Source organism: Myotis lucifugus, unplaced genomic scaffold (genome assembly GCF_000147115.1).
Source record: "Myotis lucifugus unplaced genomic scaffold, Myoluc2.0 scaffold_648, whole genome shotgun sequence".
Lineage (NCBI taxonomy): Eukaryota > Metazoa > Chordata > Mammalia > Chiroptera > Vespertilionidae > Myotis > Myotis lucifugus.
In genome coordinates, this window is record NW_005871696.1 from 16,770 (window position 1) to 43,260 (window position 26,491).

Here is a 26,491-nt window from a genome sequence, read left to right on the forward strand (position 1 = left end):
GTGACGGGGCCCCTGGGACGGCCCAAATGCCCCTCTGCAGATGTGTGAAGCTGAGGCCCAGGGAGGGTCTGTGAGCAGTTAGACCGAGGCCGGGAGAAGGGGTCCTGCCCACAGGAGGCTCTGCCATGGACGGGCCGAGACCGGGAGAAGGGGTCCTGCCCACAGGAGGCTCTGCCATGGACGGGGCGACTCCCTGCTCCCAGGAACTGAAGCAGCCCAGCCTCCCAAGGTGCCCTGGGGGAGGAGGAGCACCTGGCCCTCCCGCCCTTTGTCTAGTCCAGAGTCACGGTTTCCTCTCCCAGGTTCACAGCTGAGCACCTGGTCCCAGTGGAGTGAGTGTTTCACAAACAGCACCTGCCGTTATCATCCCTGGTAATGGCATGTGATTGCAAGGGCGGGGTCATTCCAAGCCGCCCCCAGTCCCTCAGGGACAGGGTGGAGCCAGGCCTCGGTCCCAAGTGTCAGAATCAAAGTCCAGAGCTGCCCACCTGGAGGTAGGCGGGACTCTCACCTCATTAAGGGGCTCTCATGATCTGGCCCGGGGAGCCCTAAGCAGACGATTGGCCATTTTCTCTGCTGACCCGATGCACAGATGCTGTGGCCATTGGGTTCATGGGACGTCTGCTCCGGGTCTGGCGAGGGCTGGACCCTGACCAGGTGTCCCATGCAGACTTGGCTCTGCTGGGAGCCAGAGGCGTCCTCGCTCAGGTGAGACCCTGCATTTGGGGGAATGTGCCTTCCCAGGAAGACACATCAAATCTGGGATAAAGGATGATTAGAAACTGCTAGACTCTGCCTTCTGTGGCTCAGGGGAAGACCCTGAACTTGAACTTGGGAAAGGAGCCACGACCAAAGTTGTCTGGGCCTCAGGCCTTTCTCAGAATGAGATGGTCCTCCCTGCAGGGAGTTGCCCGTGGGCACGTGCACCCGGCTGGTCCCCCGAGGAGAGGAGCCCCTTTTGCACCCGGAGCTCCTCCGGTCCCAGGTTAAGCAGCCTCGCTTGGCCTCTGCCTGGCTGTCCCCCTCCAAGGGCACCGTGCAAAAAGGGGGTTCGAAGCAGGACAATTCCAGTCGAGGATCAAGCTTTTTCTGTCCTAAGAGGAACCAAGAAATGTCTCTGCAAAAGGAGAAGTGTGTCGCCGTGGCCCCCGGATGAATACCCCACCTCTGTCCCCACTTGAGCCCCTGTTCACTGGAAAGCCACAAACATTCCAAGCCTGGACTTCTACAGAATCATCTCAAGTTCTTCGAACTCCACTGGTCCAGGGAAGGATGGGAGGAAGTGCTGATGGGCGGGGCCAGATCCCAGCGAGGTTAAATAGGTCACCTCCACCCTGGGCGCCCATCCTGTCTCCCCCGGCTGAGGGACCGCACACAGAGACCTTCTCTGGGCTCCAGCACCATGACCCCATGGAAGACACTGCTCCTGCTCACCCTCCTCCTGGGGGCTTCCCTGCAGGAGGCCCGTGCAGGTGAGAGGGGTGGGGTGGGCGGGGGCGGGGAAGATGGACACACACACATTTGTGTGTTATTTGCAGCTTATTCCTGCAAAGATGTGAGAGGTCAGCAGCAATAGGATTTTGAGGGAGGCGTTGAGAGAAAAACAATGATGAAGGGGAGGAGGAGGAGGAGAGGAGGCTTGGTGAGGGCTCCCACATCTCACACTCCAAAGCAGGAGACTCGGTTCCCAGAAGATGTGAGGAGAGAGAAAGTGAACAATTCTCAGAAGAATTTGTCAGTGTATGTTTAATGAATGGGTTTTCCATACCCTGAGGGAATTGGGTAAAAGCAGGCAACTCGGTTCCCAGAAGAGGTGAAGAGAGAGGTTTTTACATTCAGTTGGGAAAGGAAGGCTGAAATCAGACACAAGCTGGCGAGGGCCTGCCCAGCCCACGGGCAGCCTCGGAGCTTATCTTGTCAGGGGCCACCTTCCCGGCTGTGCCTGTGTTCTCACTCCTGTGAAGCCAGCACTGAGCACCTCAGCCCTGACGTTACAGCCCCCGGATGGTCGAGGGCAGCCGGGCTTCTTAGAAAACATGCTGGTATGCTAGTAACGAAGCCACACGTCTCCAGCTTGTCTCTGTGCAAGTGTCAGATATTTGTCGTTGTGCAGAGATGAGGGAACCGAGCCCCTGGGCCTCCGTCTCACCATCTGTCCAATGGGGGATGAAGGCACCTGTCTCAGGTGTGCTGGGGGACCGTGTGAGCTGTGCCGGGAAGGCTCAGCCCGGAGCTGGCGTTGAGCGTGCACACACTTACAGATGCATACACAGACACACATGCAAGTAAGCATGCACCACTCCCCCAAACACACACAGGTACACACACTCAGGCATATGCACACACACACACACACACACACACAGGAGCTCCCAAAGCCCACAGAGACCTTAGGCACACACATGTGAGCATGTGACACACAGACACGTGCAGGCCCTCTACATGCTCCCCACATAGAAACACACTCACAGATCCTCCCATCAACACACAGACACACACACACAAATGTGCACACAGACTCCTCCCCACAGACGGACAGACACACAGACAGGCACCCTGCCCACAGCACAGGTCTCACACCTGCTCCTGCTTCTTCCTCCGCAGCTCGAGGGATCAACGTGGGCCGGGAGTGCTGCGTGGAGTACTTCAAAGGGGCCATCCCTGTGCGGAGGGTGGTGCGGTGGTACCGGACCTCGGAGGAGTGTCCCAGGGCTGCTGTCGTGTAAGCCTGCCCTCCCCCCGCCCCGATCCTGGGAGCTGAGTGTGGGAGAGGGAGGTCCTGGAGCTTCCAGAAGGGCCACTGGGAAGAAGAGAGGAGAGTATGGCCTTCACGTCCCCTCTGTCACCCAGGCCCTGCCCCTGAACCCCCCCCCCCCCCCCGGTTCACGGGCTCTCTGGAAGGGGAGAGTCACTGAGGCAGAGCCTGAGGTCCCAGATTTCCTACTGAGGTCCCAGATTTCCTACTGACCCGTGTGATGTCAGCAAGTCTGGCAGGCGCAGGATGAGGCTGCTGGGCTCTGTGGAGCCTTCTGCCCTGACGCCCCCTGGCTTTCTCCCTCTGTAGGTTTGTAACTGTCCAGGGCAGGTCCATCTGTGCGAACCCCAAGGAAACCACGGTGAAGAAGGCGGTCAAATACTTGCGAACCATCATGAAGTCACATGACCCCAGGGTCCAGGAGTCCTGATTTCTCCCTGGACCATGTGGAAACTTCCGGTGCCTCAGTGTTCACTACCCCAACCCCCCAGCGGCCTGGGTCCAGTGGGGGCCGTCCAAGGATGGAGTACCATCCTTTTCCCAACTGGAACCGAAGCATGAAAGGGCCCATTAAAGTCTTTCTGCCACAGTCTGTGTCAGTGTGTCTGTCCCCCAGGCTGTCACATTGCTGGGCCCTCGGAGAACATCTGGTCCTGCCCCATCCAGGTCAGAAAGGCAGCTGAGGCTCAGAGGGACCTGGGGGCAGGCCACACTCGGTGAGGGAGGCCCTGGTGTGAGGGGCCTAGGCAGGGGTGGGGCTGAGGTAAGAGCAGGGGGCGTGGATGAAGAGGCTCAGCAGACCCCCGCCTCTGTGGTGCATGAGCAGGGAGGGGTTCTGGGGAGCATTGTCTGGGTTCTCTCAGGTCTCTTGTTGGACCCCTGAAGTCCCCAATCTCCTCCCAGACCAGCCTCTGTGCTCACCTGTGACCTCTTGCCCGGTCCCCTTAAGTCTCTGACCCAATTCCGCAGACGTTCCCAGCTGGGGAGCTCCCTGGCCTGGGGGTTCCTGCAGCCCCACCCCCATCTTGCCCACCTCTCACTGCAGAACCTTTGCAAGACCCTCAGTGGTCTGCTCTCGACTCCCAGCGGTTGCCTGCAGTCCCTCGCCCGGGACCTCACATCACGGCACTGGAGGCCAGAGAAACCCTCGTTCTCCGGTTCTTCTAAAGGCCCAGCACTCAGGCCAGGCCCACTCAGGATACTCCTTCACTGATGGTCCCTTAGGGACTTCACGCCTGCAAACCCCCTCACTTCTGCCACATAATGTGATCTCGCCACAGCAGTGAGGGCCCGCCATGCTCACAGGCCCCGCTCAAACACAAGGGCAGGCATCCACCGGGCGTGGGGAGCTTGGGGGGGCCTGGAACTCTACCCACCACAGGGGCTTCGCAGTCAAACTAGAATCTAGCCACACCCATAACTGAGCTCCACCCGCCGGGACCAGGAGAAGCAAAAGCAAGCTTCGAGCACTAATACCAAAGAACGCTTTTATTTATTAGTAAGATAGGAAAATCCAGGGCTCTCAGACCCACACACTCTCCCAACTATTTGGCCAGACCCACTCCAAGTCTGTGAGGGCGGTAACGAGAAGGGTCTCCTGCTCTGAGAGGTGAACTGTGGGTTCAGGTCTCTGTCCTGCTTCCTCCAGCCAGGACTCTTCTAAAGGAGACGGAGAGGCCCGGTCCCTGGAAGGACCAGCCCCATTGTGCGGGACACAAAGTCTCCAAAACCGAAAGTTCTGTGGTGCAAGTTGAATTTTCCCCTCGTCACAACTGATCCGTGGAAGTACACGAGTTTAATAGTAACTGCAGATGAACAGAGCACAGGTGCAACACACGAAAACACGGGTGGGGGTGGAGGGGTACAGGGACTATGATCACAGCAACCCCTGAGTGACTCCCTTGGTGCCCTGAGGTGACGAATCCCTTGACTCACGTCACCAGGAACTGCATGGCGAGTAAGCCACCAACTCGGTAAGACACTAGCGGCACCCGCTGAGCACAGAGTAGGGGCAGGGCCCTGTCACGGAGTTAATACTCGGGGAGCCTGGGCTCGGAGTGTTATGATCAGCACAATGACCCTGGGAGGGGGACCGCTCCAGGACACATCCGATTCCCTAACACTATGAAGAAACCGGCCCGCCCAGGTAACTGGCCCAGGACACCTTGGTCTTTTGATCCACAGCAGCACTACACACCCCTGCACCCCACAGCCGGCTTCACTCTGCCTGAGCCCCTCCCTGCAAACGGGTTTCGGAGAGAGGGAGCCCATGCAGAGACAGGGTCTGAGGCAGGAGTGGCCGGAGGAGCCGTGTGCCCGCGGGTCCCTCCTAGGCATCGCTGAGGTTGCTGTTGCTCAGGAGCACCTGCTCCCCGGGCTTGAAGGCTGGCATCCCGAGGTAGGGGCAGCTGGCGCAGCGGAAAGCATCGCCCAGGTAACACTGTGGACATAATAAATATACAGTGATATATTGTAATATACTGGAGAGACCATCATACGGGGAGCTTATGCCAGGAACAGGGGCTAGGACGGGATCCCTAATTTCATGTTATGGCCTCAGCGGCTGAAGGAAATGGCTGGGTGCATCTGTAGCTCCCCTGGGGGCCCAGACACAAGAGTTTTAAAGATCTCTGGTCCTATGAGAACAATGGCCTAGAGAAGCTCCTTAGGCCATATTTCTATATTCTCAGCATTCAAGTACCAGCTGAGCTTAGCCGAACGGCTGAATAACCTCAGGTCCACCAGGAAGCAGGAAAGGACAAAAATAAGAAACAAGAGCCCCCGTCTGGGCATGAGCATGCTGACCCTCTCTTAAGAGATAACTGTGCTGCCCCATGAAGACCTACATACATGTTCTCACGTGTTCACCGATTATTGAAATATTGGGCAGGAAGTTCCCTACAGCGAGAGCTAGCCTGGGTGGCGTTCAGGATGACGCCCGAGACCGCTAAGGATTTGGGGAATACTAAGCAATGATACTTACATTCCCACAAGCCGACTTGGGTTGGGAGCTCGTCTGTTCCCGGGAATTCTCTTTTTCCAGTTCTTCGGCAAGGCCACACGTGCTGGGGAATCAGCAGCTGATGAGTGAGACTGGCCACCACCCAGAAACTCCAAATCCTGGCAGTACCAAATGTACGCAGACTTTCCTCTTCATTCCTTCCCACTGACTTCCCAGGAGTTGCTCTGCGAGATTCTCAAAGAAGACAGAGCAGAGGGCCCTGTCGATCTTTCTTCCCTGGGAGCCTTCTGAGATATGGAATATCCATCCTTCCTTGTCTACTCAGGTTGGGGCTTACTCTTCAGTCCTTCACAAATAATATATTGTCTGGAGATTCACATGTAGGTGGTTAAACTATCCACCTACATGTGAAAACTGGTTGAGCATCAACTTATGAATCAGTTTGATTCCCAGTCAGGGCACATGCGTGGGCTGTGGGCTCGGCCCCCAGTAGGGAGCGTGCAGGAGGCAGCTGATCAATGATTCTCTCTCATCATTGATGTTTCTATCTCTCTTCCTCTCCCTCCCTCTCTGAAATAAGCATGCAGAGGTGGCTGCTAAGGTACCAGTAATATCTCTGGTTCTTAACCTGGTGAGGCGTACCTGGGTGTTCGTTTTATTGTTCTTTAGAATGTACCTGCAGGAAGACTCTGCTGTAATTACACAGAGCACTGTGACTGCAGGGACGAGAAGCCTGGAAGCACCTGGAATCTGCTGCAGGCAGCACTCACCAGTTCTTGCAGGCCTTCCTCTTCTTCCCTTCTCCGCAGGAAGGGGCCCGCAGGGAAGCTGGGTCTGGCTTCTTCAAATCCTCTGGATCCAGCAGCTCATCTGAGTCAATGAGATCCTGGGGAGTGTGGGAAGCAGTTAGTGACACGGCCATACTCTCTGCTAAGGAGAGGCGGAGGTGGCCACAGGCGGAGGCAGCAGGTTTACCGCCTGTGTAAGAAGGCGCCCGCCATCCTCCTTCCGGTTGATGCTCGAGTCAGGGCTGAGCACCACAGAAGATGCACTAGGCTGTGAGGGGACTGGGAACCGATTTACACCGGGAACAGCTGATAGCAGGTAAATGAAAAATACTTCAATAAACACTGCCTTTATAATTATTCAAAGTGTGTGGATACATTTCTGGGATACCCTGTATGTATAAGAAGGCCTGTCAGGTGAAAAGGGGAATAAAATATTTTCTCTAGAATTCCAGAGAAAAGGGCCAATATGATACATATGTTGTGTAATTCTTTGATAAACGTGTGGACAGGTAACCTGTAAGTTCTATGAGGGCACGAGCCATAATCTACTTTGCTTGCCACTATAACTTCGATAGTTGGAGAAGTGAACAACTTTGTTATGGAAGCACCAATCAAAGATAGAGTATTGCTTTGAAGACAGCGAGTGTCAGTGACTTGGCCAAAGGAGCCAATAAAAACATTTCAGCTGACAACTCTTTTCAAGTTTGCACATGCCCACAAGAGTCTTTAAGTGTCGCCTGAAGTAAGAACAAGAAAATCTGTGGGGGGAAACATGCTGAAAAGAAATGTCAAAGGCCACTAATGGGGAGGTTCCTCCTAATTGAGAAATGCTGGGCTTTAAACACCTTCACACCCCCGAGTCCAGAGAGGCCACTCCAAACCAGAAACCTCATCCCCAACGTGGGGCCTAAAGGAAACCTATCAACAGGTGCCGACTCACCATGCCCTCATCCTCCATGTCATTGGCCGAGAGGGTCCAGAGTTTGGCAGCTGCAGGGTCCACAGCAGGCTTCACTGAGTCCAACCAAAAAGGAAAAAGAGCTCCATTAAGAAGCCTTAAACAAACTACAAGCAAACCTAAGTGCTTTCTATTAAGACTTTGTGCAGAGAACATACTGGACTGAGAGTCAAAAGACACGGTTCAAGGCCCAGCTCTACCACTTACAAAAGGCAGGACCTTGGGCCGATGGATCGCTGTGATAGTCACAGAAGCCATCCTTTTTTAAAAAATTGCTCTGTACCAGACATTATATGAAGCATTTCACATACATCATCTCATTTAATCCTGCTAACAACCTTAGGAGGGAAGCCTCTGTCATCCTAATTGCACAGCTAGAAAGCAGGTTTGGACACTTAGGCCACAAAGCCACACATGCCATTCTGTCTAATGCTTTCACTTCCACTCTACATTGCTTTCTCCTCTTTGTCTTAGTTTCCATCCTCAGAACACGGACTAATGGTACTCTGTACACCTACTGCAGGTGATTGAAGATGAATGAGAATGTGACAAAAAGCATGATGAACACACAGCTTCAGCCTCACATAAACCTGTTACACACAAGAAAACAAGCTCTGGAGCTGATGCTGGCAGTGTAACAAATCGGTGGTGGAAACGCTCACACTTCCTGAGTTCTCTACAGGACAGGAGAGCCCAAGAAGGGCCAGAAAAGGGCTGAGATTCCAATTCAGTGTGAGGCCTGTCCTCAAATGGGCCTGGGGGTAAGAGCACCCCCTAGTGATCACTGCCACAACTGCATGCTCGGACCTTCCACTGGGCAAACTGCTCATCTGAGCTGTTCCCACCATACGGGACTATGAACCCAAAGGTTAGGATTCCCAAGGGTTTCTTGAAGGTGTACGCTGGACAGTCAAAACAGAGCTGTGACCGGACGTATACACCTTTGCACACCTCAGAGCTGGGACAATTTTCTCAACCTGGGCGTTAAAAAACAGCGATAGGAAATGCAAAGCGGGGTGGGGAGTGTAATTTTCTGAACAGAAGAAATGTTTTTACAAGTGTCTTAGGATCCTCAAAGGAAGAAAAGCTAACTCTATTGGCACAAAGGCAGAGGACACATGGGAAGAGGAGCAGGGCACTCTTATCTATCATGACACCACCATGAGGTCTCCTGAGGATAAATATCAAAATTCTGGGGCCTGGAGAGCCTTCAATAACTAAGCTCTGTGACTCAGGCCTCTAAAACCCGGAGGCCTCGCCCAGCCGGTGTGTCTCAGTGGCTGAGCACTGACTCATGAACCAGGAGGTCATGGTTTGATTCCCCGTCAGGGCACATGCCCAGGTTGTGGGCTCCATCCCCAGTAGCGGGAGTGCAGGAGGCAGCTGACTGATGATTCTCTCTCATCACTGATATTTCTCTCTCTCTTCCTCTCTCTGAAATTAATAAAAACAACAACATAATAAAATCTGGAGGCCTCAGTGTCCTCCAGTGCAGAAGGGCTGAATAATATCTAGACGTTAGTTCTGTTTCGACCTGAAAATGCCTAGGACAATAGTACAATAAGCATTCTTCCATTTTTAGAGGATTAGTCCTTCCTTAATTTCTTCCATTTGGAAATGACAGAAATTAAGGAAGGACTAATCCTCTAAAGATCTATCACATCATTCAGATCTCTGGCTCAATTCCTAATGTGTCCTTCAGGCCTATTCAGACAAGAACGTCCAGTCTTACCCGAAGGAGACGACTTCTTGGCAGTAGAAAGCTTAAGTTGACTAGAAGAACCCACTTCAAAGTTGGGTTTTTTGCCTGTGATTTGCACAGAGACCAAACTGTCACTATGGTAACCCAGATGTTCTTGGACAGACTGTATCTCCTCAGGGCTCAAGGACTCCCGATGCAGCTGGAATTCAAGACATAAAAGGATCAGGCCACACTCCTCCTAAAAATGATGTTCTAAGCCCACCTACATGGGTATCAAATCCTAATTTCTGTGTTTAAAGTCAGCGGTCGCCAACCTTTCGGACCTCACGGACCACTAGTGTCCACGGGTTGGCCACCACTGCTCCAAAGGTTTCCTTAAACCAGCGGTCAGCAACCTTTCGGACCTCACGGACCACCGGCTGGCGACCGCTGTTTTACGTAGTACACAGGATAACAGCGAGAGTAATAGACATCACCTCATGGTCACATCAGCTTCTCACTGGTCATAACCCTAGAGTGTAACTTTTGTCTACATTTTTACTTTGGGCCCATTTTACTTGGAGTTTTAAAACTTTCCAAAGTTTTATCAAACATTATCAAATATCTGTCTATTAGGCATAAGGCACTGTGCAATTCACTGTGAGGGTTGGGTGAGTATTGTGAAGATGAATCAGAAATGGCCTGTTGAATAGGATCTAAGCCTGTAGCGGGGAAGCAGACCCACCATAAAGACAGTAAAATTTAGATTCTGAGAGGAAAAGAACCACAGGGGGAGGGAAATGCTTTCTATGTGCCTTGGGAAGTAGCAGCAGACAGTAAAAGTAAAAAAATGGGTGGGGGTGCTGTGTCATTAAAACAGTAATAACCTTGTGTCTAACAATTATAGAATGGTTAAATGAACCACAGCCCACCTGCAGCACTGACTACTGTTACATCATGAAGACGAACAAGGGATGATACACTGAGATGGGTAAATGTCCAAAAAGCTAGTGACTTAACAATGTATACATATGACCTTACTGACATTAAGTAATGACATATGTATATACGTGTGTGTGTGTGTGTGTGTGTGTGTGTGGGTGTGTGTGTGTAGCTGCAAATACATAATAAATGGTTTCCTCTGGGGAGAGACCTGTGAGCAAGGACTGGGATGTCATCACTTCATATTCAATATTCTTTAGTATTAACTGAATTTTTGTGAGCATTCCTTATTTTAGAATAAAAAAACGGAAAACCTTAAACTAAAAAGAAAAATAAAGAGTGGGCATGAATAAATTAAGGTCTTCAGTCACGCAGCAAATCAGTGGTATAGTGGCTCTCACTATATTATTCTACCTCACACCTAAGAAAATTTCAACATCAGAGAAGAATGTAGAAAGATAAACACCTCTATTTAATTAAAATATTTCTACTGAACTGTCAAAAATGGGGTTTCCCCTCCAACCTCCACCAGCCGCCCACCAAATATCCGAGGACGATCCAGGTGACTGCCCTTCCCTGGGGCCTAGGACTGGCGTCCACTAAGAGATCTGCGCTCCGCTCTGCGGCCTCAGCGGGCAGCACCACTAACCAGCACTGAGACCAGAATATGCCCCCCCACCCTGGGCCCCAGCCGAGCCTCTTCGGGGGGACTATCCCAGAGGTTTTGTCCCTGGAGGCTTCATGTATCTCACATGCAAAGCACTTCCCAGCTTAGTTCCTAGTCTAAGTGAACTGACCACCTCCCCTTCAGGGCTGGTATTTCCTGGTTTTCTCTGTATTGTCTACGAAGAGGTACGTACTAGGTTAGTGACCCAGGGTTAGGTTCCTGGCAAAGAAGGCTGTCCACCAACATACCTCTTTTACCTCCACGAGACCAGACAGAGTCAGGGCAGAACACAGCTTAGACGCCGTCTTCACTTTGCTCTCATTAACTGCCAAGAGGAAAACCCCAATCAGCAGCTTTATAGGTCAAAGCAGGAAAAATAATAAAGCCTCTATCCTGTTTGGGTCATCAGGCATTAGAACAATAATAACCTTTTCTGTTTAATGTACATACATTTTAGTGATATTTTAATTTGACTTGCTTATTCAAAATTCTCTTACCAGTACTCTTAAGTTTCAGATAGTAATTCCATTATTGTTTCTTATAGCTCTCTGCTTCTTGGAAATACCAAGCCTTCCAGGGTTGTTAGATAATGATTAGAAAGAGGCTTAGAAACTCTAACGTAACAAGTATCGTGTTATCTTTTTATACTTCTGACGAAAGACACTGTGTTTAGTCACCCAACGTTTACATTCCCAGCAACGTTTTTATATCCCCACATAAACATCTTTATACACTTCAAAGTATTTTCATTTCTATTGGTGAAATAAGTCATCACATTTTGATGCAAAGTCTGGTTAACAAATGTTAAAATTCAGAATTATATAATTCCTTGACACTACCACTTGAACAAAAAAGAGAGGTTTTTATTTCCTGAATTCCATCATAGTTTCCCATGAATCAGTAATTACCTCATCACTCCCACATTTCCAGTCACTATATTTCAACTATAACTATGGATGTACAGGATGTTTAAAAAGTTCAGAGATGTCTCGAGAACCCATCAACCTCACTTCCCCCCTGGTAACATCTTACACGATTCTAATACAATATGAAGACCAGGAAGCCGACATCGATAGTCCACAGAGCTTATCCAAATTTCACCAGATTTACATGCACGTGTGTGTGCATGTGTGTGTGTGGTTCTAGGCAATCTTAGCCCACGTGTAGCTTAGTGTAACCAATTACCACAATCAAGATATAGATTGTTCTCTGACCATAGGAGCCGCGGTACTAGCTCTTTACAGCCTCACACACCACCTCCCAGGCAGTCACCAGTTTGTTCTCCATCACCTGTAGCTTTGTATTTCAGGAATGTTGTATGAGCGAAATCAGACAGCATGCGACCTTTTGAGACTGGCTTTTTCACTCAGCATGATTCCCTTGGGATTCATCCAAGGGGTTTCACATATGAAGTTTGTTCCCTTTTACTGCTGCATGGTTTCCCATGGTATAGACATAGCAAAGGTTAACCGTTCGTTCACCTGCTGAAGGACCCAGCCACGTTCAGATAGGCAGTTTCCCTCTATTTTACTACCTACTGGGTCAGAGATCACACATTTCTTCAGATGTGTAGCTTCAGATTTTTTACAATAATGTATCTCTAATGATAAGATCAGCTGTAAGAATATTGATCTCCAAATGGTATCTCCTGCTCAGAGAGATGCAGCAAGCATAGGCACAGATACAACCCTGTGAAAGTCCCGTCTTTCAGATGAAGGCTTCCTTACCTACAGCTGTCTCCACTGGCTCTTTCAGAAACAGACTTCCCCCAGGCCGAAGGATCCGGGCCATCTCAGCCAGAACCTCAGCACTGTGCAGAGTGCAGCTTCCAGGAATTGCACCTGCTAGAATAACATCAAAGCTAGATTCTTTGTGTGCAGCTGAAAAGAAGGAAGACGGTGTCAGCCATCACCTGGACGCCAGGAGCTGTCTCCCAAGCCCTCCGAGCCCCCACCAAGGCCACGCCTGGCCCTGTAGAATGCACACCCACCCGTTCAGCAAATGCGATTAGATCACTGTTACTAGTAAGAGGGGTAAGGACACTGCTGCCCTGCTCTCCCTCAGTCTTCCTACTTTCATATCCTCTGATAGCTCGTGGGAAGAAGTCAAAGAGGAAGCTAAAGAGTGGCTTTAAAAGAAAAAGTGGCGTAGTTAAGAAAGAAACAAGAACATGCTATACAAATCAACCACACTCCTGAGTCCACTGTATCTCAACTGAAAACCGCAGGGTGACAGGCCACTGCCATCATGTGCCACCCAAACAAAAACTCGGTTATCTTATCAGAAGTGCAGCACTCCCGTTGAAAGCTCCCCACTTCGCCCCATCCTGACCCTGTAAAGACAACCTGGGTAGGTACTTACATTGCAACAGCTGGTTGATGTTTTCCACAGACACTCGGCCCTCACTGCCGGTTAACGCCTGCAGCTTTTCCACCAGGTCTTTCAGAGCCTCCAGCGGGGAGGGCTTATCCCAGACCACCGCCACGGACTGGCCAGCCGAGATCCCAAAGTCTGCCATCCCCGCTGCGCTGCACACCTAAAACCACCGGGCAAAGGAGAGTCAGGACTGAGCAGAGACGAAAGCGCAATTTCACCCATGAGGCACCATCGAATTGATTAGAATCACAACCTAATTCTGACCGGGAATGCGGACCACGTTAGAGCATCTTCCTGTCAATACCAGTGTGAATAAATGAACGAGCTCATTATCCCAAGGTTTCATAACCCCAACATACCCCAAAAGCAGGCGGCTTCCTCAGAGCACCCTGACTTGGCAGTCAAGTAAAGAGCTTGAAGGCAGAAAGTTATTTCCTCTCTGATATGAGACAGCTCAGCTTGACCAGAATATATAACAGGCAGGACACTAATTAGGCAGAAGTATGACTCAGCAAGAAAGGCAAATAAATTGGCAGGCAACCCAACCACAAGCTTAATGTGTGTGTTTTTAAAGAGACAAGTTATTAGGGTTGGCAAGTTGAATATTTTCCCTTTCAGCAAAATATGATCAATGTATCAGTGATTAATAGTATCTACTATGTCTTTCTTTAACATTTAGTATAGCCAGGGTGTTTAAAAACACGTTACATACATTATCTCAATGGAATCTCAGAAACACCTTAACCTAGGCATTATTCCCATTTGACAGCCAGGAAACTGAGGCCTCTGACTCTGCCCAGGTCACACACTAGTAAGTGTTGTATGGATATAGTAAGAGCTGGGGTTTGAATCCAAGTCCATATGACTGTAAAGCCAGGGCTTTCATCCTATGGAAATTTCCCCGCATGGGTCAACTTTCTCTTCCACTTGATACTCAGGCGAGTATAGAATGAAATCGGGTCAGGAGATAGCACAGTACTCAGTTCCTCCTTTCTTTCTTAAATATTAATGCCACAAACAAAAGATGCTCATCTGAAGATAAATGGACAGAACTCAGAAAAAAAAACAAACAACTCGTAGAGCAGTGCTTTATGGAACTGGAGAGATGGGTGTGAAATTTTAACATTTGGGGGGTTTTGGCTTAGGAGGGCTTCGCCCACACTCATGCAGGGGAGACCAAAGTGATATGCAAAGACTCAGGTTGGCAAGGCGTGTGCAAAACAGACACAAAGACCAGGCAGGGTCTGACTGCAAACACAAACTTGACAGAATGACTTGCTCAGTTCCTGGCACCCCTACTCCTCCACCCATCATCCTATCCTCCTAACGCGAAGCTTCTCTGACAACAGAAACCCCAGCGTGGCTCTGCCAGGACAGTGGTTTGAGGCCAGTCTGTGACTTTCCGGGGTCACCCAGGGCTTGGCACTCCATGTCTGACCTTCCAGGGTCACCCAGGGCTTGGCACTCTGTGTCTGAATGAACGCCACCAGCCTTTCCCAAAGCTGCGGATCCTACAAATCACCCGGGGGTGGGGCTGGTGTTAAAACCGGGCTCCTGGACGAGACCCGCATGCAATGAATGAACCAACCCTCCAGGAGAAAGGCCTGGGCATCCGACCGACCCGCAAGCATCCCCTGTGGTTCTTCCCATCTAGCAAGTTTGGGAAACAGCTGATTAGAACCAACTCAACACCTCAGAGCAGTGGTTCTCAACCTTCCTAATGCCGCGATCCTTTAATACAGCTCCTCATGTTGTGGTGACCCCCAACCATAAAATTATTTTCGTTGCTACTTCATCACTGTAATGTTGCTACTGTTATGAATCATCATGTAAATATCTGATATGCAGGATGTATTTTCATTGCGACAAATTGAACATAATTAAAGCATAGTGATGAATCACAACAACAATATGTAATTATATATGTGTGTTCCGATGGTCTTAGGCGACCCCCGTGAAAGGGTCGTTCGACCCCCAAAGGGGTCGCGACCCACAGGTTGAGAACCGCTGCCTTAGAGGTTCAGGAAAATCACTGGCTCAAAAGTACAACCTGGAGGTTCCCCCAACGACCGAAACGAAACGCCTTCCGTTCCAGACGTGGGACTGAGGCCCAAGGTCACAACAGCTGGCTCCGGGCAGAAGGGGGTCTCCCACCCCGGCCTCCGGGACCCCAGCCCCGGCGCTTTCTCCCGACCGCTGTCCCTGGGGCCTCGGCCGAGGCAGGCGGTCCAGGAAGGACCAGGGCCACAGCGCCAGGAGCCCGCGGCGGACAAGACCGGTCCGGCCCCTCACGCCGGATTCTTAGGGCAAAAGCCCGCCATGGTCCTCGGGGAGGTGGCCAAGGCTAGTTCCCACCAAGTGACACGACTGGGACGAGGACACGGGAGGGTCTGGGGACGACCAGGGGAGGTCGTGTTCTTGGCGCCACCGAACCAGCGCTTACCTGGTACCCGGGACGCCCTCCCCGCTTCTCCGCAGCCGCCAGCTCCGCGCACGCGCTTCTCGCGAGAGGCGGGGGCTCCCGCGGAGCGTGAGGGCGGAAGTGGTTGCGCTGACGTCGGAGACGTGCCCGCTCCCAAGATGGCGGCCGTGTCCAGCGCGTTCGGCCGTGCGGGCTGGAGGCTCCTGCAGCTGCGGTGCCTGCCCGGTGAGGGGGCGGCCGAGCCGGGGAGCGGCGGGGAGCGGGGAGGGGGCGCGAGCCCGACCTGGGCTGGGTGCGGGGCGGAAGAGGCCGTGGCGGCGCCTCGCGAGCAAGGTGAGGTGAAGGGGCACGGGCGCGGGGCCGCCGGCGTCCCGGGATGGAACGGGCCGTCTGGCTGGGCTTCTGCCCCGAGTCAACAGATGCGAGGGGCCAAGAGTCGCGGAGCAGGGCCTCTCACTCCCATTTAATGGGCTTAACGAAGCCCCAGAGAGGGCTATGGGTGCCCAAGGTCACCCAGCTCGTGGTTGCGGAACTCGGCCCCCGTCTCCTAAGTCCCTTGCGAGGGCCCAGGGCCGGGAACACGAGGACAGAGGTGGGAGGCGACCGGAGAGAGCACCTTGGCCTCCGTTTCCGGTCAGTCAGCGCCCCCCCACGTCGGTAATTCTGCGATCCCCTTGCACCACCTTGGCCGCTATGTAGTCAGGATTTTTGTTTATACATCCGAGTTCTTAAAAAGACAGGCGTTTACTTAAAAGAGGAAACTTTGTATTGTTGGCATAAATGGACTACTAGACGCAATGTGACACATTGACAAAAATACATAGCTAATAACATAATAAACATTCTCCTGCATTTCACCTAAACTTTCCTACATCACCGTGGCCCCTCGGAGTTCCTTCAGAACCTCCCTTGTCCTTTTCAAAGTATTATGGATAGTCGCTCCCTTTTTTCTAAACATACACTAAAACGCTGGTGTTGTCACTCCCTTTTTTCTAAACATACACTAAAACGCTGGTGTTTTCACACCTATCGTGCTGATAGATTTTTTTTTTAAATGATGCCCTTTTGTTGTTTCTATACAAAACTCCAAACGAAATATGTTTAGTAAAAGCAATGCCTGTGACCCCGCAAATCCACTCCTAAGTATTTACAAATCCCAGAAGAAATGAAAGCCTGTGTCCACAACAAGGTTTGTACAAGGACGTTCGTAGCAACTTCACTGATAACAGCCAACCCTGAGCCAGCCCAGGTCTCCATCCGCAGAAGAGTGTATCCTCACGGAATACTACTCAGCAGTAAAAAGCAACCTGCTGGTTTACACAAAAAGCATAGCTCAACCTAAACAATGTGTTCAACAAAAGAAGTCACATAAAAATGACATGTATTTAGATGAAGTGCTAGGACAGGCAAAACTAGACGGGGAAAATTCAGAACTGTGGGTAGGGAACATGAGGGACCTTGCAGGGAGGTGATCACCTCTAGATGGGGGTTCAGGTTATATAAGTGCATTTGTCAAAATTCAGAATTGGCACGTTTCAGACTTTTGCATTTCATTGTATATAAATATCTCAATAAAGGAACAGAAAATATTAAACTCTAGTTCATAGAGGCACGGTGAAATGTTTAGAGATGAAGAATACTGAGGTCTGCAACAAATGTATCAAAATACAAAATGGATTAAGGAAGAGTGTGATGGCTACATATAGAGTATCTGGATGGTGGATATAAGGGCATTCGTGCCACAATTCTTTCAACTTGTCTGCGTGTTTGCAATGTTTTATAATACACTGTTGGGAAAGAAAAAAAGTATGAAGTGGTGCTTTCCCAAAAGCCCTTTCCTAGTGTGAATGAAGGGGGTGTTGCAATATTGCAGATGAGAAAGCAGGCATCATATAAACACTGGAGGTCAGTACTCAGACCTTCTAATTTCTAGTCCAGTGCTCTAGCCATAATATCTATAATAATAAAAGGGTAATATGCCAATTAAACTGGACGTCATTCCGGACGTCCTTCCTGACGAAGCTGGGCCGGAGGGAAGCCAGCCCGGGTCCCAGGTTCCTGCCAGTGGTCGGAAGGAAGCAGCCTGGGCCCAGGTCCCAGGTGCCTACTGGCAGCCAGAGGAGGGAAGCCGGAAGCTGGGGGAAGGAAGGCCTACTCTTGCACGAATTTTCGTGCATCGGGCCTCTAGTATAAATGTGAAACATTTCCAAGTCACTGTCACTTTTTGTTTTAGCCCCACTCCCATGGAGCAAGTAATGGAGATTATTCTTAATTATTCTTCTTAATTTGCCTACTTTAAAGTCACGCTCACAGGGATGAAATGGCTTGCCCATTACCACACAGCTAACAAATGATAGAAACAGGCCTAGAAGCAGGTCTTCTGTTTTCTGGCTCAGACTCTTGTCTCCACGTCATGTCTCAAGGTTGCCAATTTACCCTGAATTTTGCCCGAGACCCAACACTTGGATAAGTGGTGCTGGAGAGGACTCTGCCCTCTTGCCCTCCCCCATCCCTTGTACCACGGTAGGTTTCAAAGGGTCTTCTCTGGTGAGTGTCGCCGAGTGACCAGTCCCGCTTCTGTTTCAGTGTCCCGCTGCCAGCCAGCCCTGGCACCACGCGCCTTCCATGCATCAGCTCTGCAGCTGAGGGCTTCAGATGAGCAGAAGCACCGACCTCCCCCTCCCTTTTCTCAGCAACATTCTGAGACGCAGGGGGCAGAAGAACCCAGTCCGGAGTCTTCTCGTCCACCCCCCAGGTAGGCACCAGAACCCTGTCAACCCATTTCTGGCCACTGTGCATGCTTGGGTACAGCTGTTCTCCTTCCTCTCTCTCTTCTTTCTCACCTTTCATCATGATCAGACTATCTTGGAAAGGAACCTCCTGTTTTTTAATGAAAATGGTGCCTGTATGTTGTAAAACATCTAAACAATACAAAGAAGTTCGCAGAAATTACTGGAAATCACAGATCCAGAAATAACTCTGCCAACATTTTTGTTACTACCTTTTTAGATGTTTCTGTAAGCATATTTCATATGTAAACTTACATATATAATAATGGTTAATTACAGCCCTGGCCTCTATGGCTCAGTTGGTTGAAGCGTCATCCTGTGCACTGACGGGTTAAGGGTTCAATTCCGGGTCAGGGCATATACCCAGGCTGCTGGTTCGATCCCTAGTTAGGGTACCTATGGTAGGCTACCAATCAATGTTTCTCTCACACATTGACGTTTCTTTCTCTCCATCTACTTTCCTCTCTCTCTCTCAAATCAATAAAAACATCCTTGGATAAGGATTTAAAATAACAGTCATAATGATTAATTATATGTGCTCTTTCAGAATCTGTTTTTTCACTCTATACATTTTTAATGTCTTTTCACGGTCATTATTTTAGTAATTGCATAATATTCCAGCAAACTTTGGTACCAAAGTTTGTTTAACCTATCTTTTATTGATGAATATTTAGATTTCCTTCACTGGTATGAAAAATAATGTGATAAAGTGTGTGATTCTCTCAGCAATGGGAGCACTGAGTCAAAGGATATGCGCATGTAGCATTTTGTTACATATGTGGGGCCAGATTGTCCTCTAGAAACATAATTTCCATTTCCATTAGATATTTTTTTCTTAATCCTACCACTGAGAAGTTCCTCTGGCTCTGAAATTAAGTATCCCCAGTCATTATTCTGGTCTCCTGATTAACATACTTTTCATTTCAGTTCAACAAATATTTTTTTGAGAATCTACTTTGTGCCAGACCCTGTGGATAATATGACCATTGTTTCAGATCTCATGGTGTTACCGTCTGGTGCAAATACAGATAAAGAAACTGCTGAGGGCTAGAAACAGGGAATCCTGGGAGCTGCAGGAGCATGTGACGTCCTCGCTCACTGCTGCCTGCTCTCAGTGAGCATACGGGAGGGGAAGGATGATAGAGGTTTTACCTTGTTGGCACTGCGATACCAATACACAAACGCAAATATCCTCCCAACACGTGCTTACTAACTAGTAGCTATGGTTTCTGGTCAGGCTCATTGTGCACTCGAGGCAGCAGGCAGGAGGATGAGGTGTGCAGGGCTCTGTCCCCATGTCTCCCTCGGATTTGGGTCTCAGGTACACAGATCAGGCCGGCGACGAGGAGGAGGACCATGAGAGTGAGGAGCAGCTGCAGCACCGCATCCTGACAGCAGCCCTGGAGTTCGTGCCTGCCCATGGGTGGACGGCAGAGGCAATTGCGGAAGGAGCCCAGGTGTGTGTAGGTGAGGGCGGGGCAGCCTGACCAAGATCAGCCGGGAGGGAGTTCCATCAGCCAAAGCAGAGGCCTTACATCAGCCAAAGTGCAGCCCAGCTTAGAACCCTCATCCCTGTAGGATTTTCTGGGTGTGTTTTTTGTGTGTGTTTTTTGCAGGGGGCGGCTCTTTATTAGTAAGGTGAAACTAGGTTCATTATAAAACTGCTTTTTACTATAAAAAGAATATAAGATGGAGTTGGTTCTTAGGAGTAAGGTTCTAAAGGCAGCCCATGTAAAGAATTGCCTATGACAAAAATGACCATATTTCATTGACTCTAAGTTGCCAGTTGTAAGAAGCAACATTGTTGTATGCATCACTGAAAAAGATAAATGCTGCCTTTAAACTGTGACGCATCATCAGTTGTACAATTCACACTGATTGTTTAAAATGAGAAATATGTGCATCTTAGACTTGATGAAATACGGTGTTTGAAAACCCCAACAAGGCACCACTTGGGAGAACCACACTGTATTTTTCTCAGTAAGTCTAATACATTTGCTCCTGCATCTGAATAGACTGGCAGATTGCCCTCTAAAAGGGCTGTGTACTGCCACCAAAAGAGAGGCATTTCCCCACTCCCCACAGGGGGAGTTCCTAGTTAATGTTTTTGTTTTGTTCCTTTTTCTCCCCCTGTCTCTGCTGCTGTCAGGTTTCTGCCTCCAGCAGATGCACAGCAGTTGCTGTAGATGGGGAGTAGCAGGGATCTTTGTGGCTTTGTTAACTTCTTGACAGCTCATTAAAGAAAGCTTTGTTGTTGTTTTCCATTTTAATTTATTGATTTTAGAGAGAGGAAAGGAGAGAGAGAGAGAAACATTAGTTTGTTGTTCCACTTATTGATGCATTCATTGGTTGCTTCTTGTATGTGTCCTGACCAGGGATCGTACCCACAACCCTGGCTTATCAGGGCAATAATTAACTGAGCTACCCAGTCAGGGTCTTGTTGTTTTTTGAACAACTAAGTGACTCAATTTCCAAGAGAGAAATTAAGTGAATTGGTAAGGGAAAGGGTTAGGAGCATCTTCCCCAGCCCCTTATTATGTTAGTTAGGCCTCCAGGTTACAAGTGTCAGAGTTCCACTCTGACTGGCTCAAGCAAGAAGGAGTGTTTTGGGTCATTTAGTAACAAAAGTCTGCAAGTAGCTTGGGCACAACATTCTTGGGCTGTGGGGCTGGGGACTTTCTCTCCAGCATATCTGCTCCGCGTTCCTCTCTGTGCTCCCAGCAGCAGGGGATAATGTATGTAACCCTGGCTATACTATCAATCAGCAGGGCCTCCCATGCAGGACTAGGAGTGGCTCGACAGCCCCCCGTGGAGAGAGCTCCACGTTCCCATCCGTCCTAGCCAGAGTCCCAAGGCGGTTTCTCCAGGCCTGGGATTGCTCGCGTGCGCATCTTTGAGATGGCGCTGTGAACTCCCATCCAAGTCTTTGCAGCACGCCAGGGGCTTGATGGAGTGTGGTTAGCTTCACCCACGTCTCACGGGTGAAGAATGAAGAGTGGAGTGGCCCCCTGCAAACAAAGCTGCTGTTACTAGAAGAGGCACTAGTGGCGAGCGGGCAGCACATGTCCACTACACTTGCCGCCACCGCTCTCTTCTTCCTCCGTAGTCTCTGGGCCTCTCCAGTGCAGCAGCCAACATGTTCGGGAACGACGGCAGTGAGCTGATCCTGCATTTTGTGACCCAGTGCAACGCTCGGCTCACCCAGGTGCTGGAGGAGGAGCAGAAGCTGGTACAGCTGAGCCAGGCAGAGTAAGTCCTGTGGCGTTGTCGCTCGGGGTGGCAGCTAAGGCTCGAGTGACTCAGGCCCCACCAGCTGTCCCTAGGAGGCCAGTCCAAGCAGAGCCAAGAGGGGCATTCAGCAGCCCTGCTGCGTCCAGGGGACTGACTCACAGGCAGCCGCCTGGCTCGGACAGCTGTCGGCAGGCCAGCGCCCGGAGCCAGCCGGCCTCTCCCCCTGTGCTAGCACCGGGCCATGCCTTTGACCCAGAGACGCATGTTTTCTTCTCCCTCTTCCAGGAAGAGGAAGACAGACCAGTTCCTGAAGGACGCAGTGGAGACCAGACTGAGAATGCTGATCCCGTACATTGAACACTGGCCCCGGGTACAGTCCATATCCAGGCCCCAGGGCAACAGTGTCTTCAGATGGATAACTGCCAGCACCTTCCACTCGGAGCACTGGGCGCGGTCAGGCCCCAGCTCACTGACCCCACGGGCCCAGGGCTGCTCCGGGCACGGGGCCGAGCTAGGTTTCAGATTGGGGGGTGCCAAAGAGAGTAACTCGGAGCCTTCTGTGTCTGGGTCCCTGGAGATGTGAGTGGCCTGGGTGCTGGATCGCGTCCTGGGTGGGGCCTTGGTGGCCCGAGTGTGCCCGCAGGTCTTCAGTGAATAGGAGTCCATGAAGGAGATGAGAAAAGTCAGCAGATTGTGTTGGCCATTGTCGTGAACAGGCCTGTCGTGTTTCAGATCTCAGGGGACTGGCCTTCTTTTCAGATTGTCAGTGTGAGGCTTGAGGATTGGAGTTTTTATCCACGGGCTTTTCTGCCCTTCTCTGAAGCTTCCTTTTCCTCTTTCAAAGCATGTCACAGGGTGGGCCCTGCTCTCAGTTAAGCAGGGAAAGCCGAAGCACATCAGAGGCACGCAGAGCCATCTGGTGCCCCCACCCAGCTGGGACTCTATTGAACACGTCATTTCAGTCAGTCAGTGGACAGACACTGAACACCCAGGCTGGGTGTGTAGGGAGCACGGCCGAGTGGAGCCTGCCTCCTGCCAGACCCGGCGCCTCGACTCGTTCCGCCTCACGGTTCAAGGGATAAAAACGAGTGCGTTAGGCCTGGCTGCCTGCTGGTGCAGCACGTTTCCTCCTGGGCTCCTGCACCGAGAGGACACTTCCCAGCCCATCCAGGACCTCTCTGTCCAAACCCCAGAGGCCCCGGCCAAGGACTTAAGTTGACAAAGTGGCAAGACCTTGTACTGTCAGGAGGTGGTGTCTGCTAATGGAGGAGTCTGGGTTGTGCCATTGCTTGTATTAGTTGAAGGATTAGTTTCAGATAACAGATCAACTTGAGTTGAGCAAAAGGTCATGGGGAGGAACTTATTGAGGTGCAGTGGGACAAGAGGAATGTGACCTAGAATTTGGACCTAGACACCACCCCCAGATTCCCTTCTTATCTCTGCTTCTTCCTCCATGTGACCTCCTCATCCTCGCTCTCAGTACTCAGACCAGGCCAGACCCTCTGCTGTCTGCATTCCCAAGTCCACATGCTGGGGATTGAGGATCTGATTGGGCCAGGAGGGGAGGATGGGCCCTGGTCCCCATCGGCTGTGGTCAGGGTTGTTAGCTGCTGGGGGGGTGGGAGGTGGGTCTCAGATGCGAGCTGGGCAAGCCCCCTCACGTAGGTCAGTGGAGAGGTGAGGCACCAGCCACCATGCGCGGTTGTCCCCTGTGTGCTGTACCTATCCCCCTGTCACTCTCCCTGCAGGCCCTCAGCATCCTCATGCTCCCTCACAACATCCCGGCCAGCCTGAGCCTGCTCACCAGCATGGTGGACGACATGTGGCATTACGCTGGGGACCAGTCCACTGACGTGAGTGCTTCTGCAGGCCCTCAGGATACCGGGAAAAGCTTAGGTTGAGCATTTCTTCAACAAGTTTGTGAAATTTCTTTGATCACAAATCCCTTCAGGGGCCTGCAGCGCCATGCCCATCCTGGTAAGGAGAGGCTGAGGTATGAGGGAGGGCCCTCTACAAGCCACAGTGGGATCTAGGTCATCCCCATGACAGGAACCAATACTCCAGTCGCAAACCAACCTGCAGTAGTGACAAAAGACGTCAGAGGGCTTGTGATTGGGCTGCTATTTTATAATGCCCCCCCCCACCCCCGTCTCCTAAAATTTATATTCTGCAGCAGAATTTCTCAGTGTGACTTTCATGAGACTGATTTTTTTTTTTAATGCCATGGAGACACCATTGCTTTAAAAAGAAACTCCCACCCCCAGCCCATCCTGGCCTGCTTTGCTAAGAAATCAATAAGCCTTTAAACAGGCACCAGGAAAGAATATGACTTGTGAATGCTATTATATTTCTGTAAGGAAGTTTTTAAAATGTATACCTTTATAAAAAGAAATTAATAACCAGGCTGGGGAGGCAAAGAGATGCTCCCCCCACCCCGGCTCTAACATAGTGCTTTAATAAACTCCCCCCTGTGGGAATATACCAGCAACGGAGATGGTAGCAAAGTGAAATTAGAAAGCAAAGAAATTAAAAGAATAAAACACGAAGCAGCTGAGCCAGTGTTCTGAAGAGCAGTTTCCCAGGACAGTCGGCGTCGCTAAAGGACTTGCCTTTCAGCGTCTCCTCGCTGTTCTCATCGGTCCGTGATTTGCTCAGCCGTCACTTGCTGTAGAACACACTACAGTTTGCTCATAACTGGCTGACCACAGAGCCTCCCAGCACTTAGATGTCCTAAGACTTAGTCTTTTCACCAGCAGTTCCAAAAGGACCAGATGTAGCAAAGTCACCTGCGTGCTTAGTAAACTCCAGCCTCCAGCACTTCGGACCCACTGACTGAACGCTAAGAGGTTGGGCCCGGGGGCTTGCTTTTTTAAAAACATTTTTTTAAACCCTCATCTGAGGATATGTATTTATTGATTTTTAGAGAGAGAGAGAGAGAGAGAGAGAGAGACATGGATGTGAGAAAGAAACATGGATCGGTTGCCTCCTGTACGCTCCCCAACCCAGGTATCGAACCCACAGCCTAGGTATGTGCCCTGACTGGGAATTGAACCCACAACCTTTAGTGCATGGGACGACGCTCCAACCAACTGAGCCATCCGGCCAGGTTGGGAGCTTGCGTTTTTAATTTCCCAGGTCATCCTGATGTACAGCCATGTGGTGGAACAATAGTGTTATCCAGAGAGCCATATGTATCTTTCCATCTGTGAGGGAAAGGAGAAGTCAGGAGGAAGCCCATGCGTGCCTGTGGCTTTGGGCAGAAACCATCCCCGATTGCCCTGCCTGCAGCAGTAGTGGTGACCCACCTGCCTGGGTGGTTTTCTTTGCAGTTCAACTGGTACACCCGCCGGGCCGTGCTGGCTGCTATCTACAACACAACCGAGCTGGTGATGATGCAGGACTCCTCCCCAGACTTCGAGGACACTTGGCGCTTCTTGGAAAACCGGATTAACGATGCAATGAACATGGGCCACACTGCCAATCAGGTAGTGGGGCTAGCCATTTGGGAAGCCGCCTCACCAGGCACCCCCTCCTCCTCGGGTCACAGCTGGGCACTGTCTTTCTCTTGCGCCCCTGTGGCCTCAGCTGACAGTCCTGAGGGCCTTCCCAGGGAGCTGGGCTGGTTCTTCCTCATAGCAGCCTCTCCAAGAGCCACACTTGGCCCATTTGCGGCTGTGTTGTCTGTAGGCTCTTCCTCCAGTACACAGCCCTCTTGACTCCACCTGTTGGGACTAGTAGGCCTGCTGCTTTTTCCAGCTGTCTCACCTTTGCTTGTGGTGGGGGCTAAGAGAACCTGACTCTGACTCCTTCTAGGTGAAGTCCACTGGAGAGGCACTGGTGCAAGGACTCATGGGTGCAGCAGTGACGGTGGGTACTTCCCTGCCCTCCCTGCCCTCCCCCATCCCACTCTGGCCCTGTGCTGCTTATTTCATGTATCCCTGATCCCAAGTAGTTTTGTAGCCTTAAACTGGAAAGCTTAAGTAATGAGACTGACAGCAGTGCAGTCCAACTCTCTTGATTCCAAATATCCCACCTCTTTATTTTCTACTGGCTGACTCCCTGGACCCCAGGACATCACATCACAGCCACGTGTGCTGCTTTGAAAATCCTGACCTCTCCCATGGAAGTCCTGGGGCAGGGCAAGGCCTTAGCACTCTCTCTGTTTCCACCCCTTTCTCAGCTCAAGAACCTGACAGGTCTGAACCAGCGCCGGTGAGCAAGAAGGGATATAAGCTAGCGTGCCCAGAAGAAAACCTGCGGATATATTTAAAGGACATTGAACAGTATGAAGTGCCAGCACAGGACAGGACTCTGAGTCACCACCACAGCCACCTGGAAGCCACAGGGCACTTGATGATACAGTTGTAGCCCGGGAGTGGGCCACTTCCTCAGTTCCTAGTACCAAGCCGGCTTCCTGATGTCTTTCTGCAGTTGTGTGATTGACAACTGAGGCTCTCATCCAGCGTTCAAGCCACAGAAACCAGCACGGCCTGTCATGTCTCACAGGCACCTTGGTCATATCCTAACCTTCCTAGAATGCTCTCTGGGACTCCCAGGTCAGAGTCAGGGTCTCAAGATACCCCTGTGGCAGCTGATCCACAGCACAGCACAGCACAGCACAGGCACGAGCACCCAGAAGTGTCCCTTGCGGCCTTTTTCCTCTCCAGCAGCCTGAGATACTGCATCTGGGACCCCCTCAGAAAGCTGCCACATGAGACAGGTGCCTGCTGGACAGTGGTTCACAGCCCGGCCCGGGGTGTGATCTCAGGCCTGGTGTCGCATTACACCAGCGTGCGTGCAGGCTTATTAGTGAACTTAGACTCTGTAATAATAATAATAAATATGTTTGAATCCATTTACTGTTGTGTAGTTAGTTTTCATCCAGACCATGGCAGGTATCCAAGACCCCAGAGAGAGACA

At 50.8% G+C, this 26,491-nt stretch overlaps 3 protein-coding genes across 5 annotated transcripts in view; 2 read left to right on the top strand and 1 right to left on the bottom strand.

Moving 5' to 3' along the window:
• The window catches only part of CCL17 (C-C motif chemokine ligand 17), a 15,191-nt gene extending 11,689 nt beyond the window's left edge, over positions 1-3,502 (top strand). The window contains exons 1-3 of one of the 2 annotated variants that reach the window (XM_006105183.3): positions 367-1,472; positions 2,605-2,722; positions 3,065-3,502. In XM_006105183.3, coding sequence (XP_006105245.1) covers positions 1,403-1,472; positions 2,605-2,722; positions 3,065-3,185 — 309 coding nt within the window. In that variant the 5' untranslated portion in view covers positions 367-1,402 and the 3' untranslated portion in view covers positions 3,186-3,502. Of the gene's footprint in view, positions 1-366; positions 1,473-2,604; positions 2,723-3,064 lie in introns of those variants that run through there. The other variant, XM_023746270.1, reaches the window with a different exon arrangement.
• A 1,029-nt stretch (positions 3,503-4,531) lies between these two features.
• Positions 4,532-15,698, bottom strand: CIAPIN1 (cytokine induced apoptosis inhibitor 1). 2 transcript variants are annotated; one of them, XM_006105184.3, is made up of 9 exons: positions 15,573-15,698; positions 13,115-13,289; positions 12,481-12,633; positions 11,002-11,078; positions 9,196-9,364; positions 7,446-7,519; positions 6,488-6,603; positions 5,739-5,820; positions 4,532-5,195 (listed from the first exon to the last, which is right to left on the bottom strand). In XM_006105184.3, exons 2-9 carry the CDS (start codon positions 13,269-13,271, stop codon positions 5,085-5,087), a joined length of 939 nt encoding a protein of 312 aa, XP_006105246.1. In that variant the 5' UTR covers positions 13,272-13,289; positions 15,573-15,698; the 3' UTR covers positions 4,532-5,084. The 2 variants fall into 2 exon arrangements, with proteins under 2 accessions (XP_006105246.1, XP_023602036.1); XM_023746268.1 differs by having other exon boundaries at positions 13,115-13,298; positions 15,573-15,640.
• COQ9 (coenzyme Q9) lies at positions 15,680-26,426 on the top strand. The gene is made up of 9 exons (XM_006105186.3): positions 15,680-15,776; positions 18,138-18,306; positions 19,662-19,797; positions 21,447-21,589; positions 21,857-21,941; positions 23,320-23,424; positions 24,901-25,056; positions 25,385-25,438; positions 25,752-26,426. The coding sequence occupies exons 1-9, from the start codon at positions 15,710-15,712 to the stop codon at positions 25,785-25,787; spliced, it is 951 nt and encodes a 316-aa protein (XP_006105248.1). The 5' UTR covers positions 15,680-15,709; the 3' UTR covers positions 25,788-26,426.
• The last annotated feature ends 65 nt before the right edge of the window (positions 26,427-26,491 follow it).

What these genes read in the sequence shown, in the direction of transcription:
- CIAPIN1 (XM_006105184.3), bottom strand. Translation starts at nt 13,271, where the DNA reads ATGGCAGACTTTGGGATCTCGGCTGGCCAGTCCGTGGCGGTGGTCTGG. An exon ending in CATCAACCAGCTGTTGCAAT is followed by an intron (nt 12,634 to 13,114) that starts GTAAGTACCTAC and finishes CCTTCTTTTCAG; the next exon opens with CTGCACACAAAGAATCTAGC. An exon ending in CCAAGTCGGCTTGTGGGAAT is followed by an intron (nt 5,196 to 5,738) that starts GTAAGTATCATT and finishes TTATGTCCACAG; the next exon opens with TGTTACCTGGGCGATGCTTT.
- COQ9 (XM_006105186.3), top strand. Translation starts at nt 15,710, where the DNA reads ATGGCGGCCGTGTCCAGCGCGTTCGGCCGTGCGGGCTGGAGGCTCCTG. An exon ending in CTGGGGACCAGTCCACTGAC is followed by an intron (nt 23,425 to 24,900) that starts GTGAGTGCTTCT and finishes TTTTCTTTGCAG; the next exon opens with TTCAACTGGTACACCCGCCG. An exon ending in TCATGGGTGCAGCAGTGACG is followed by an intron (nt 25,439 to 25,751) that starts GTGGGTACTTCC and finishes CCCCTTTCTCAG; the next exon opens with CTCAAGAACCTGACAGGTCT.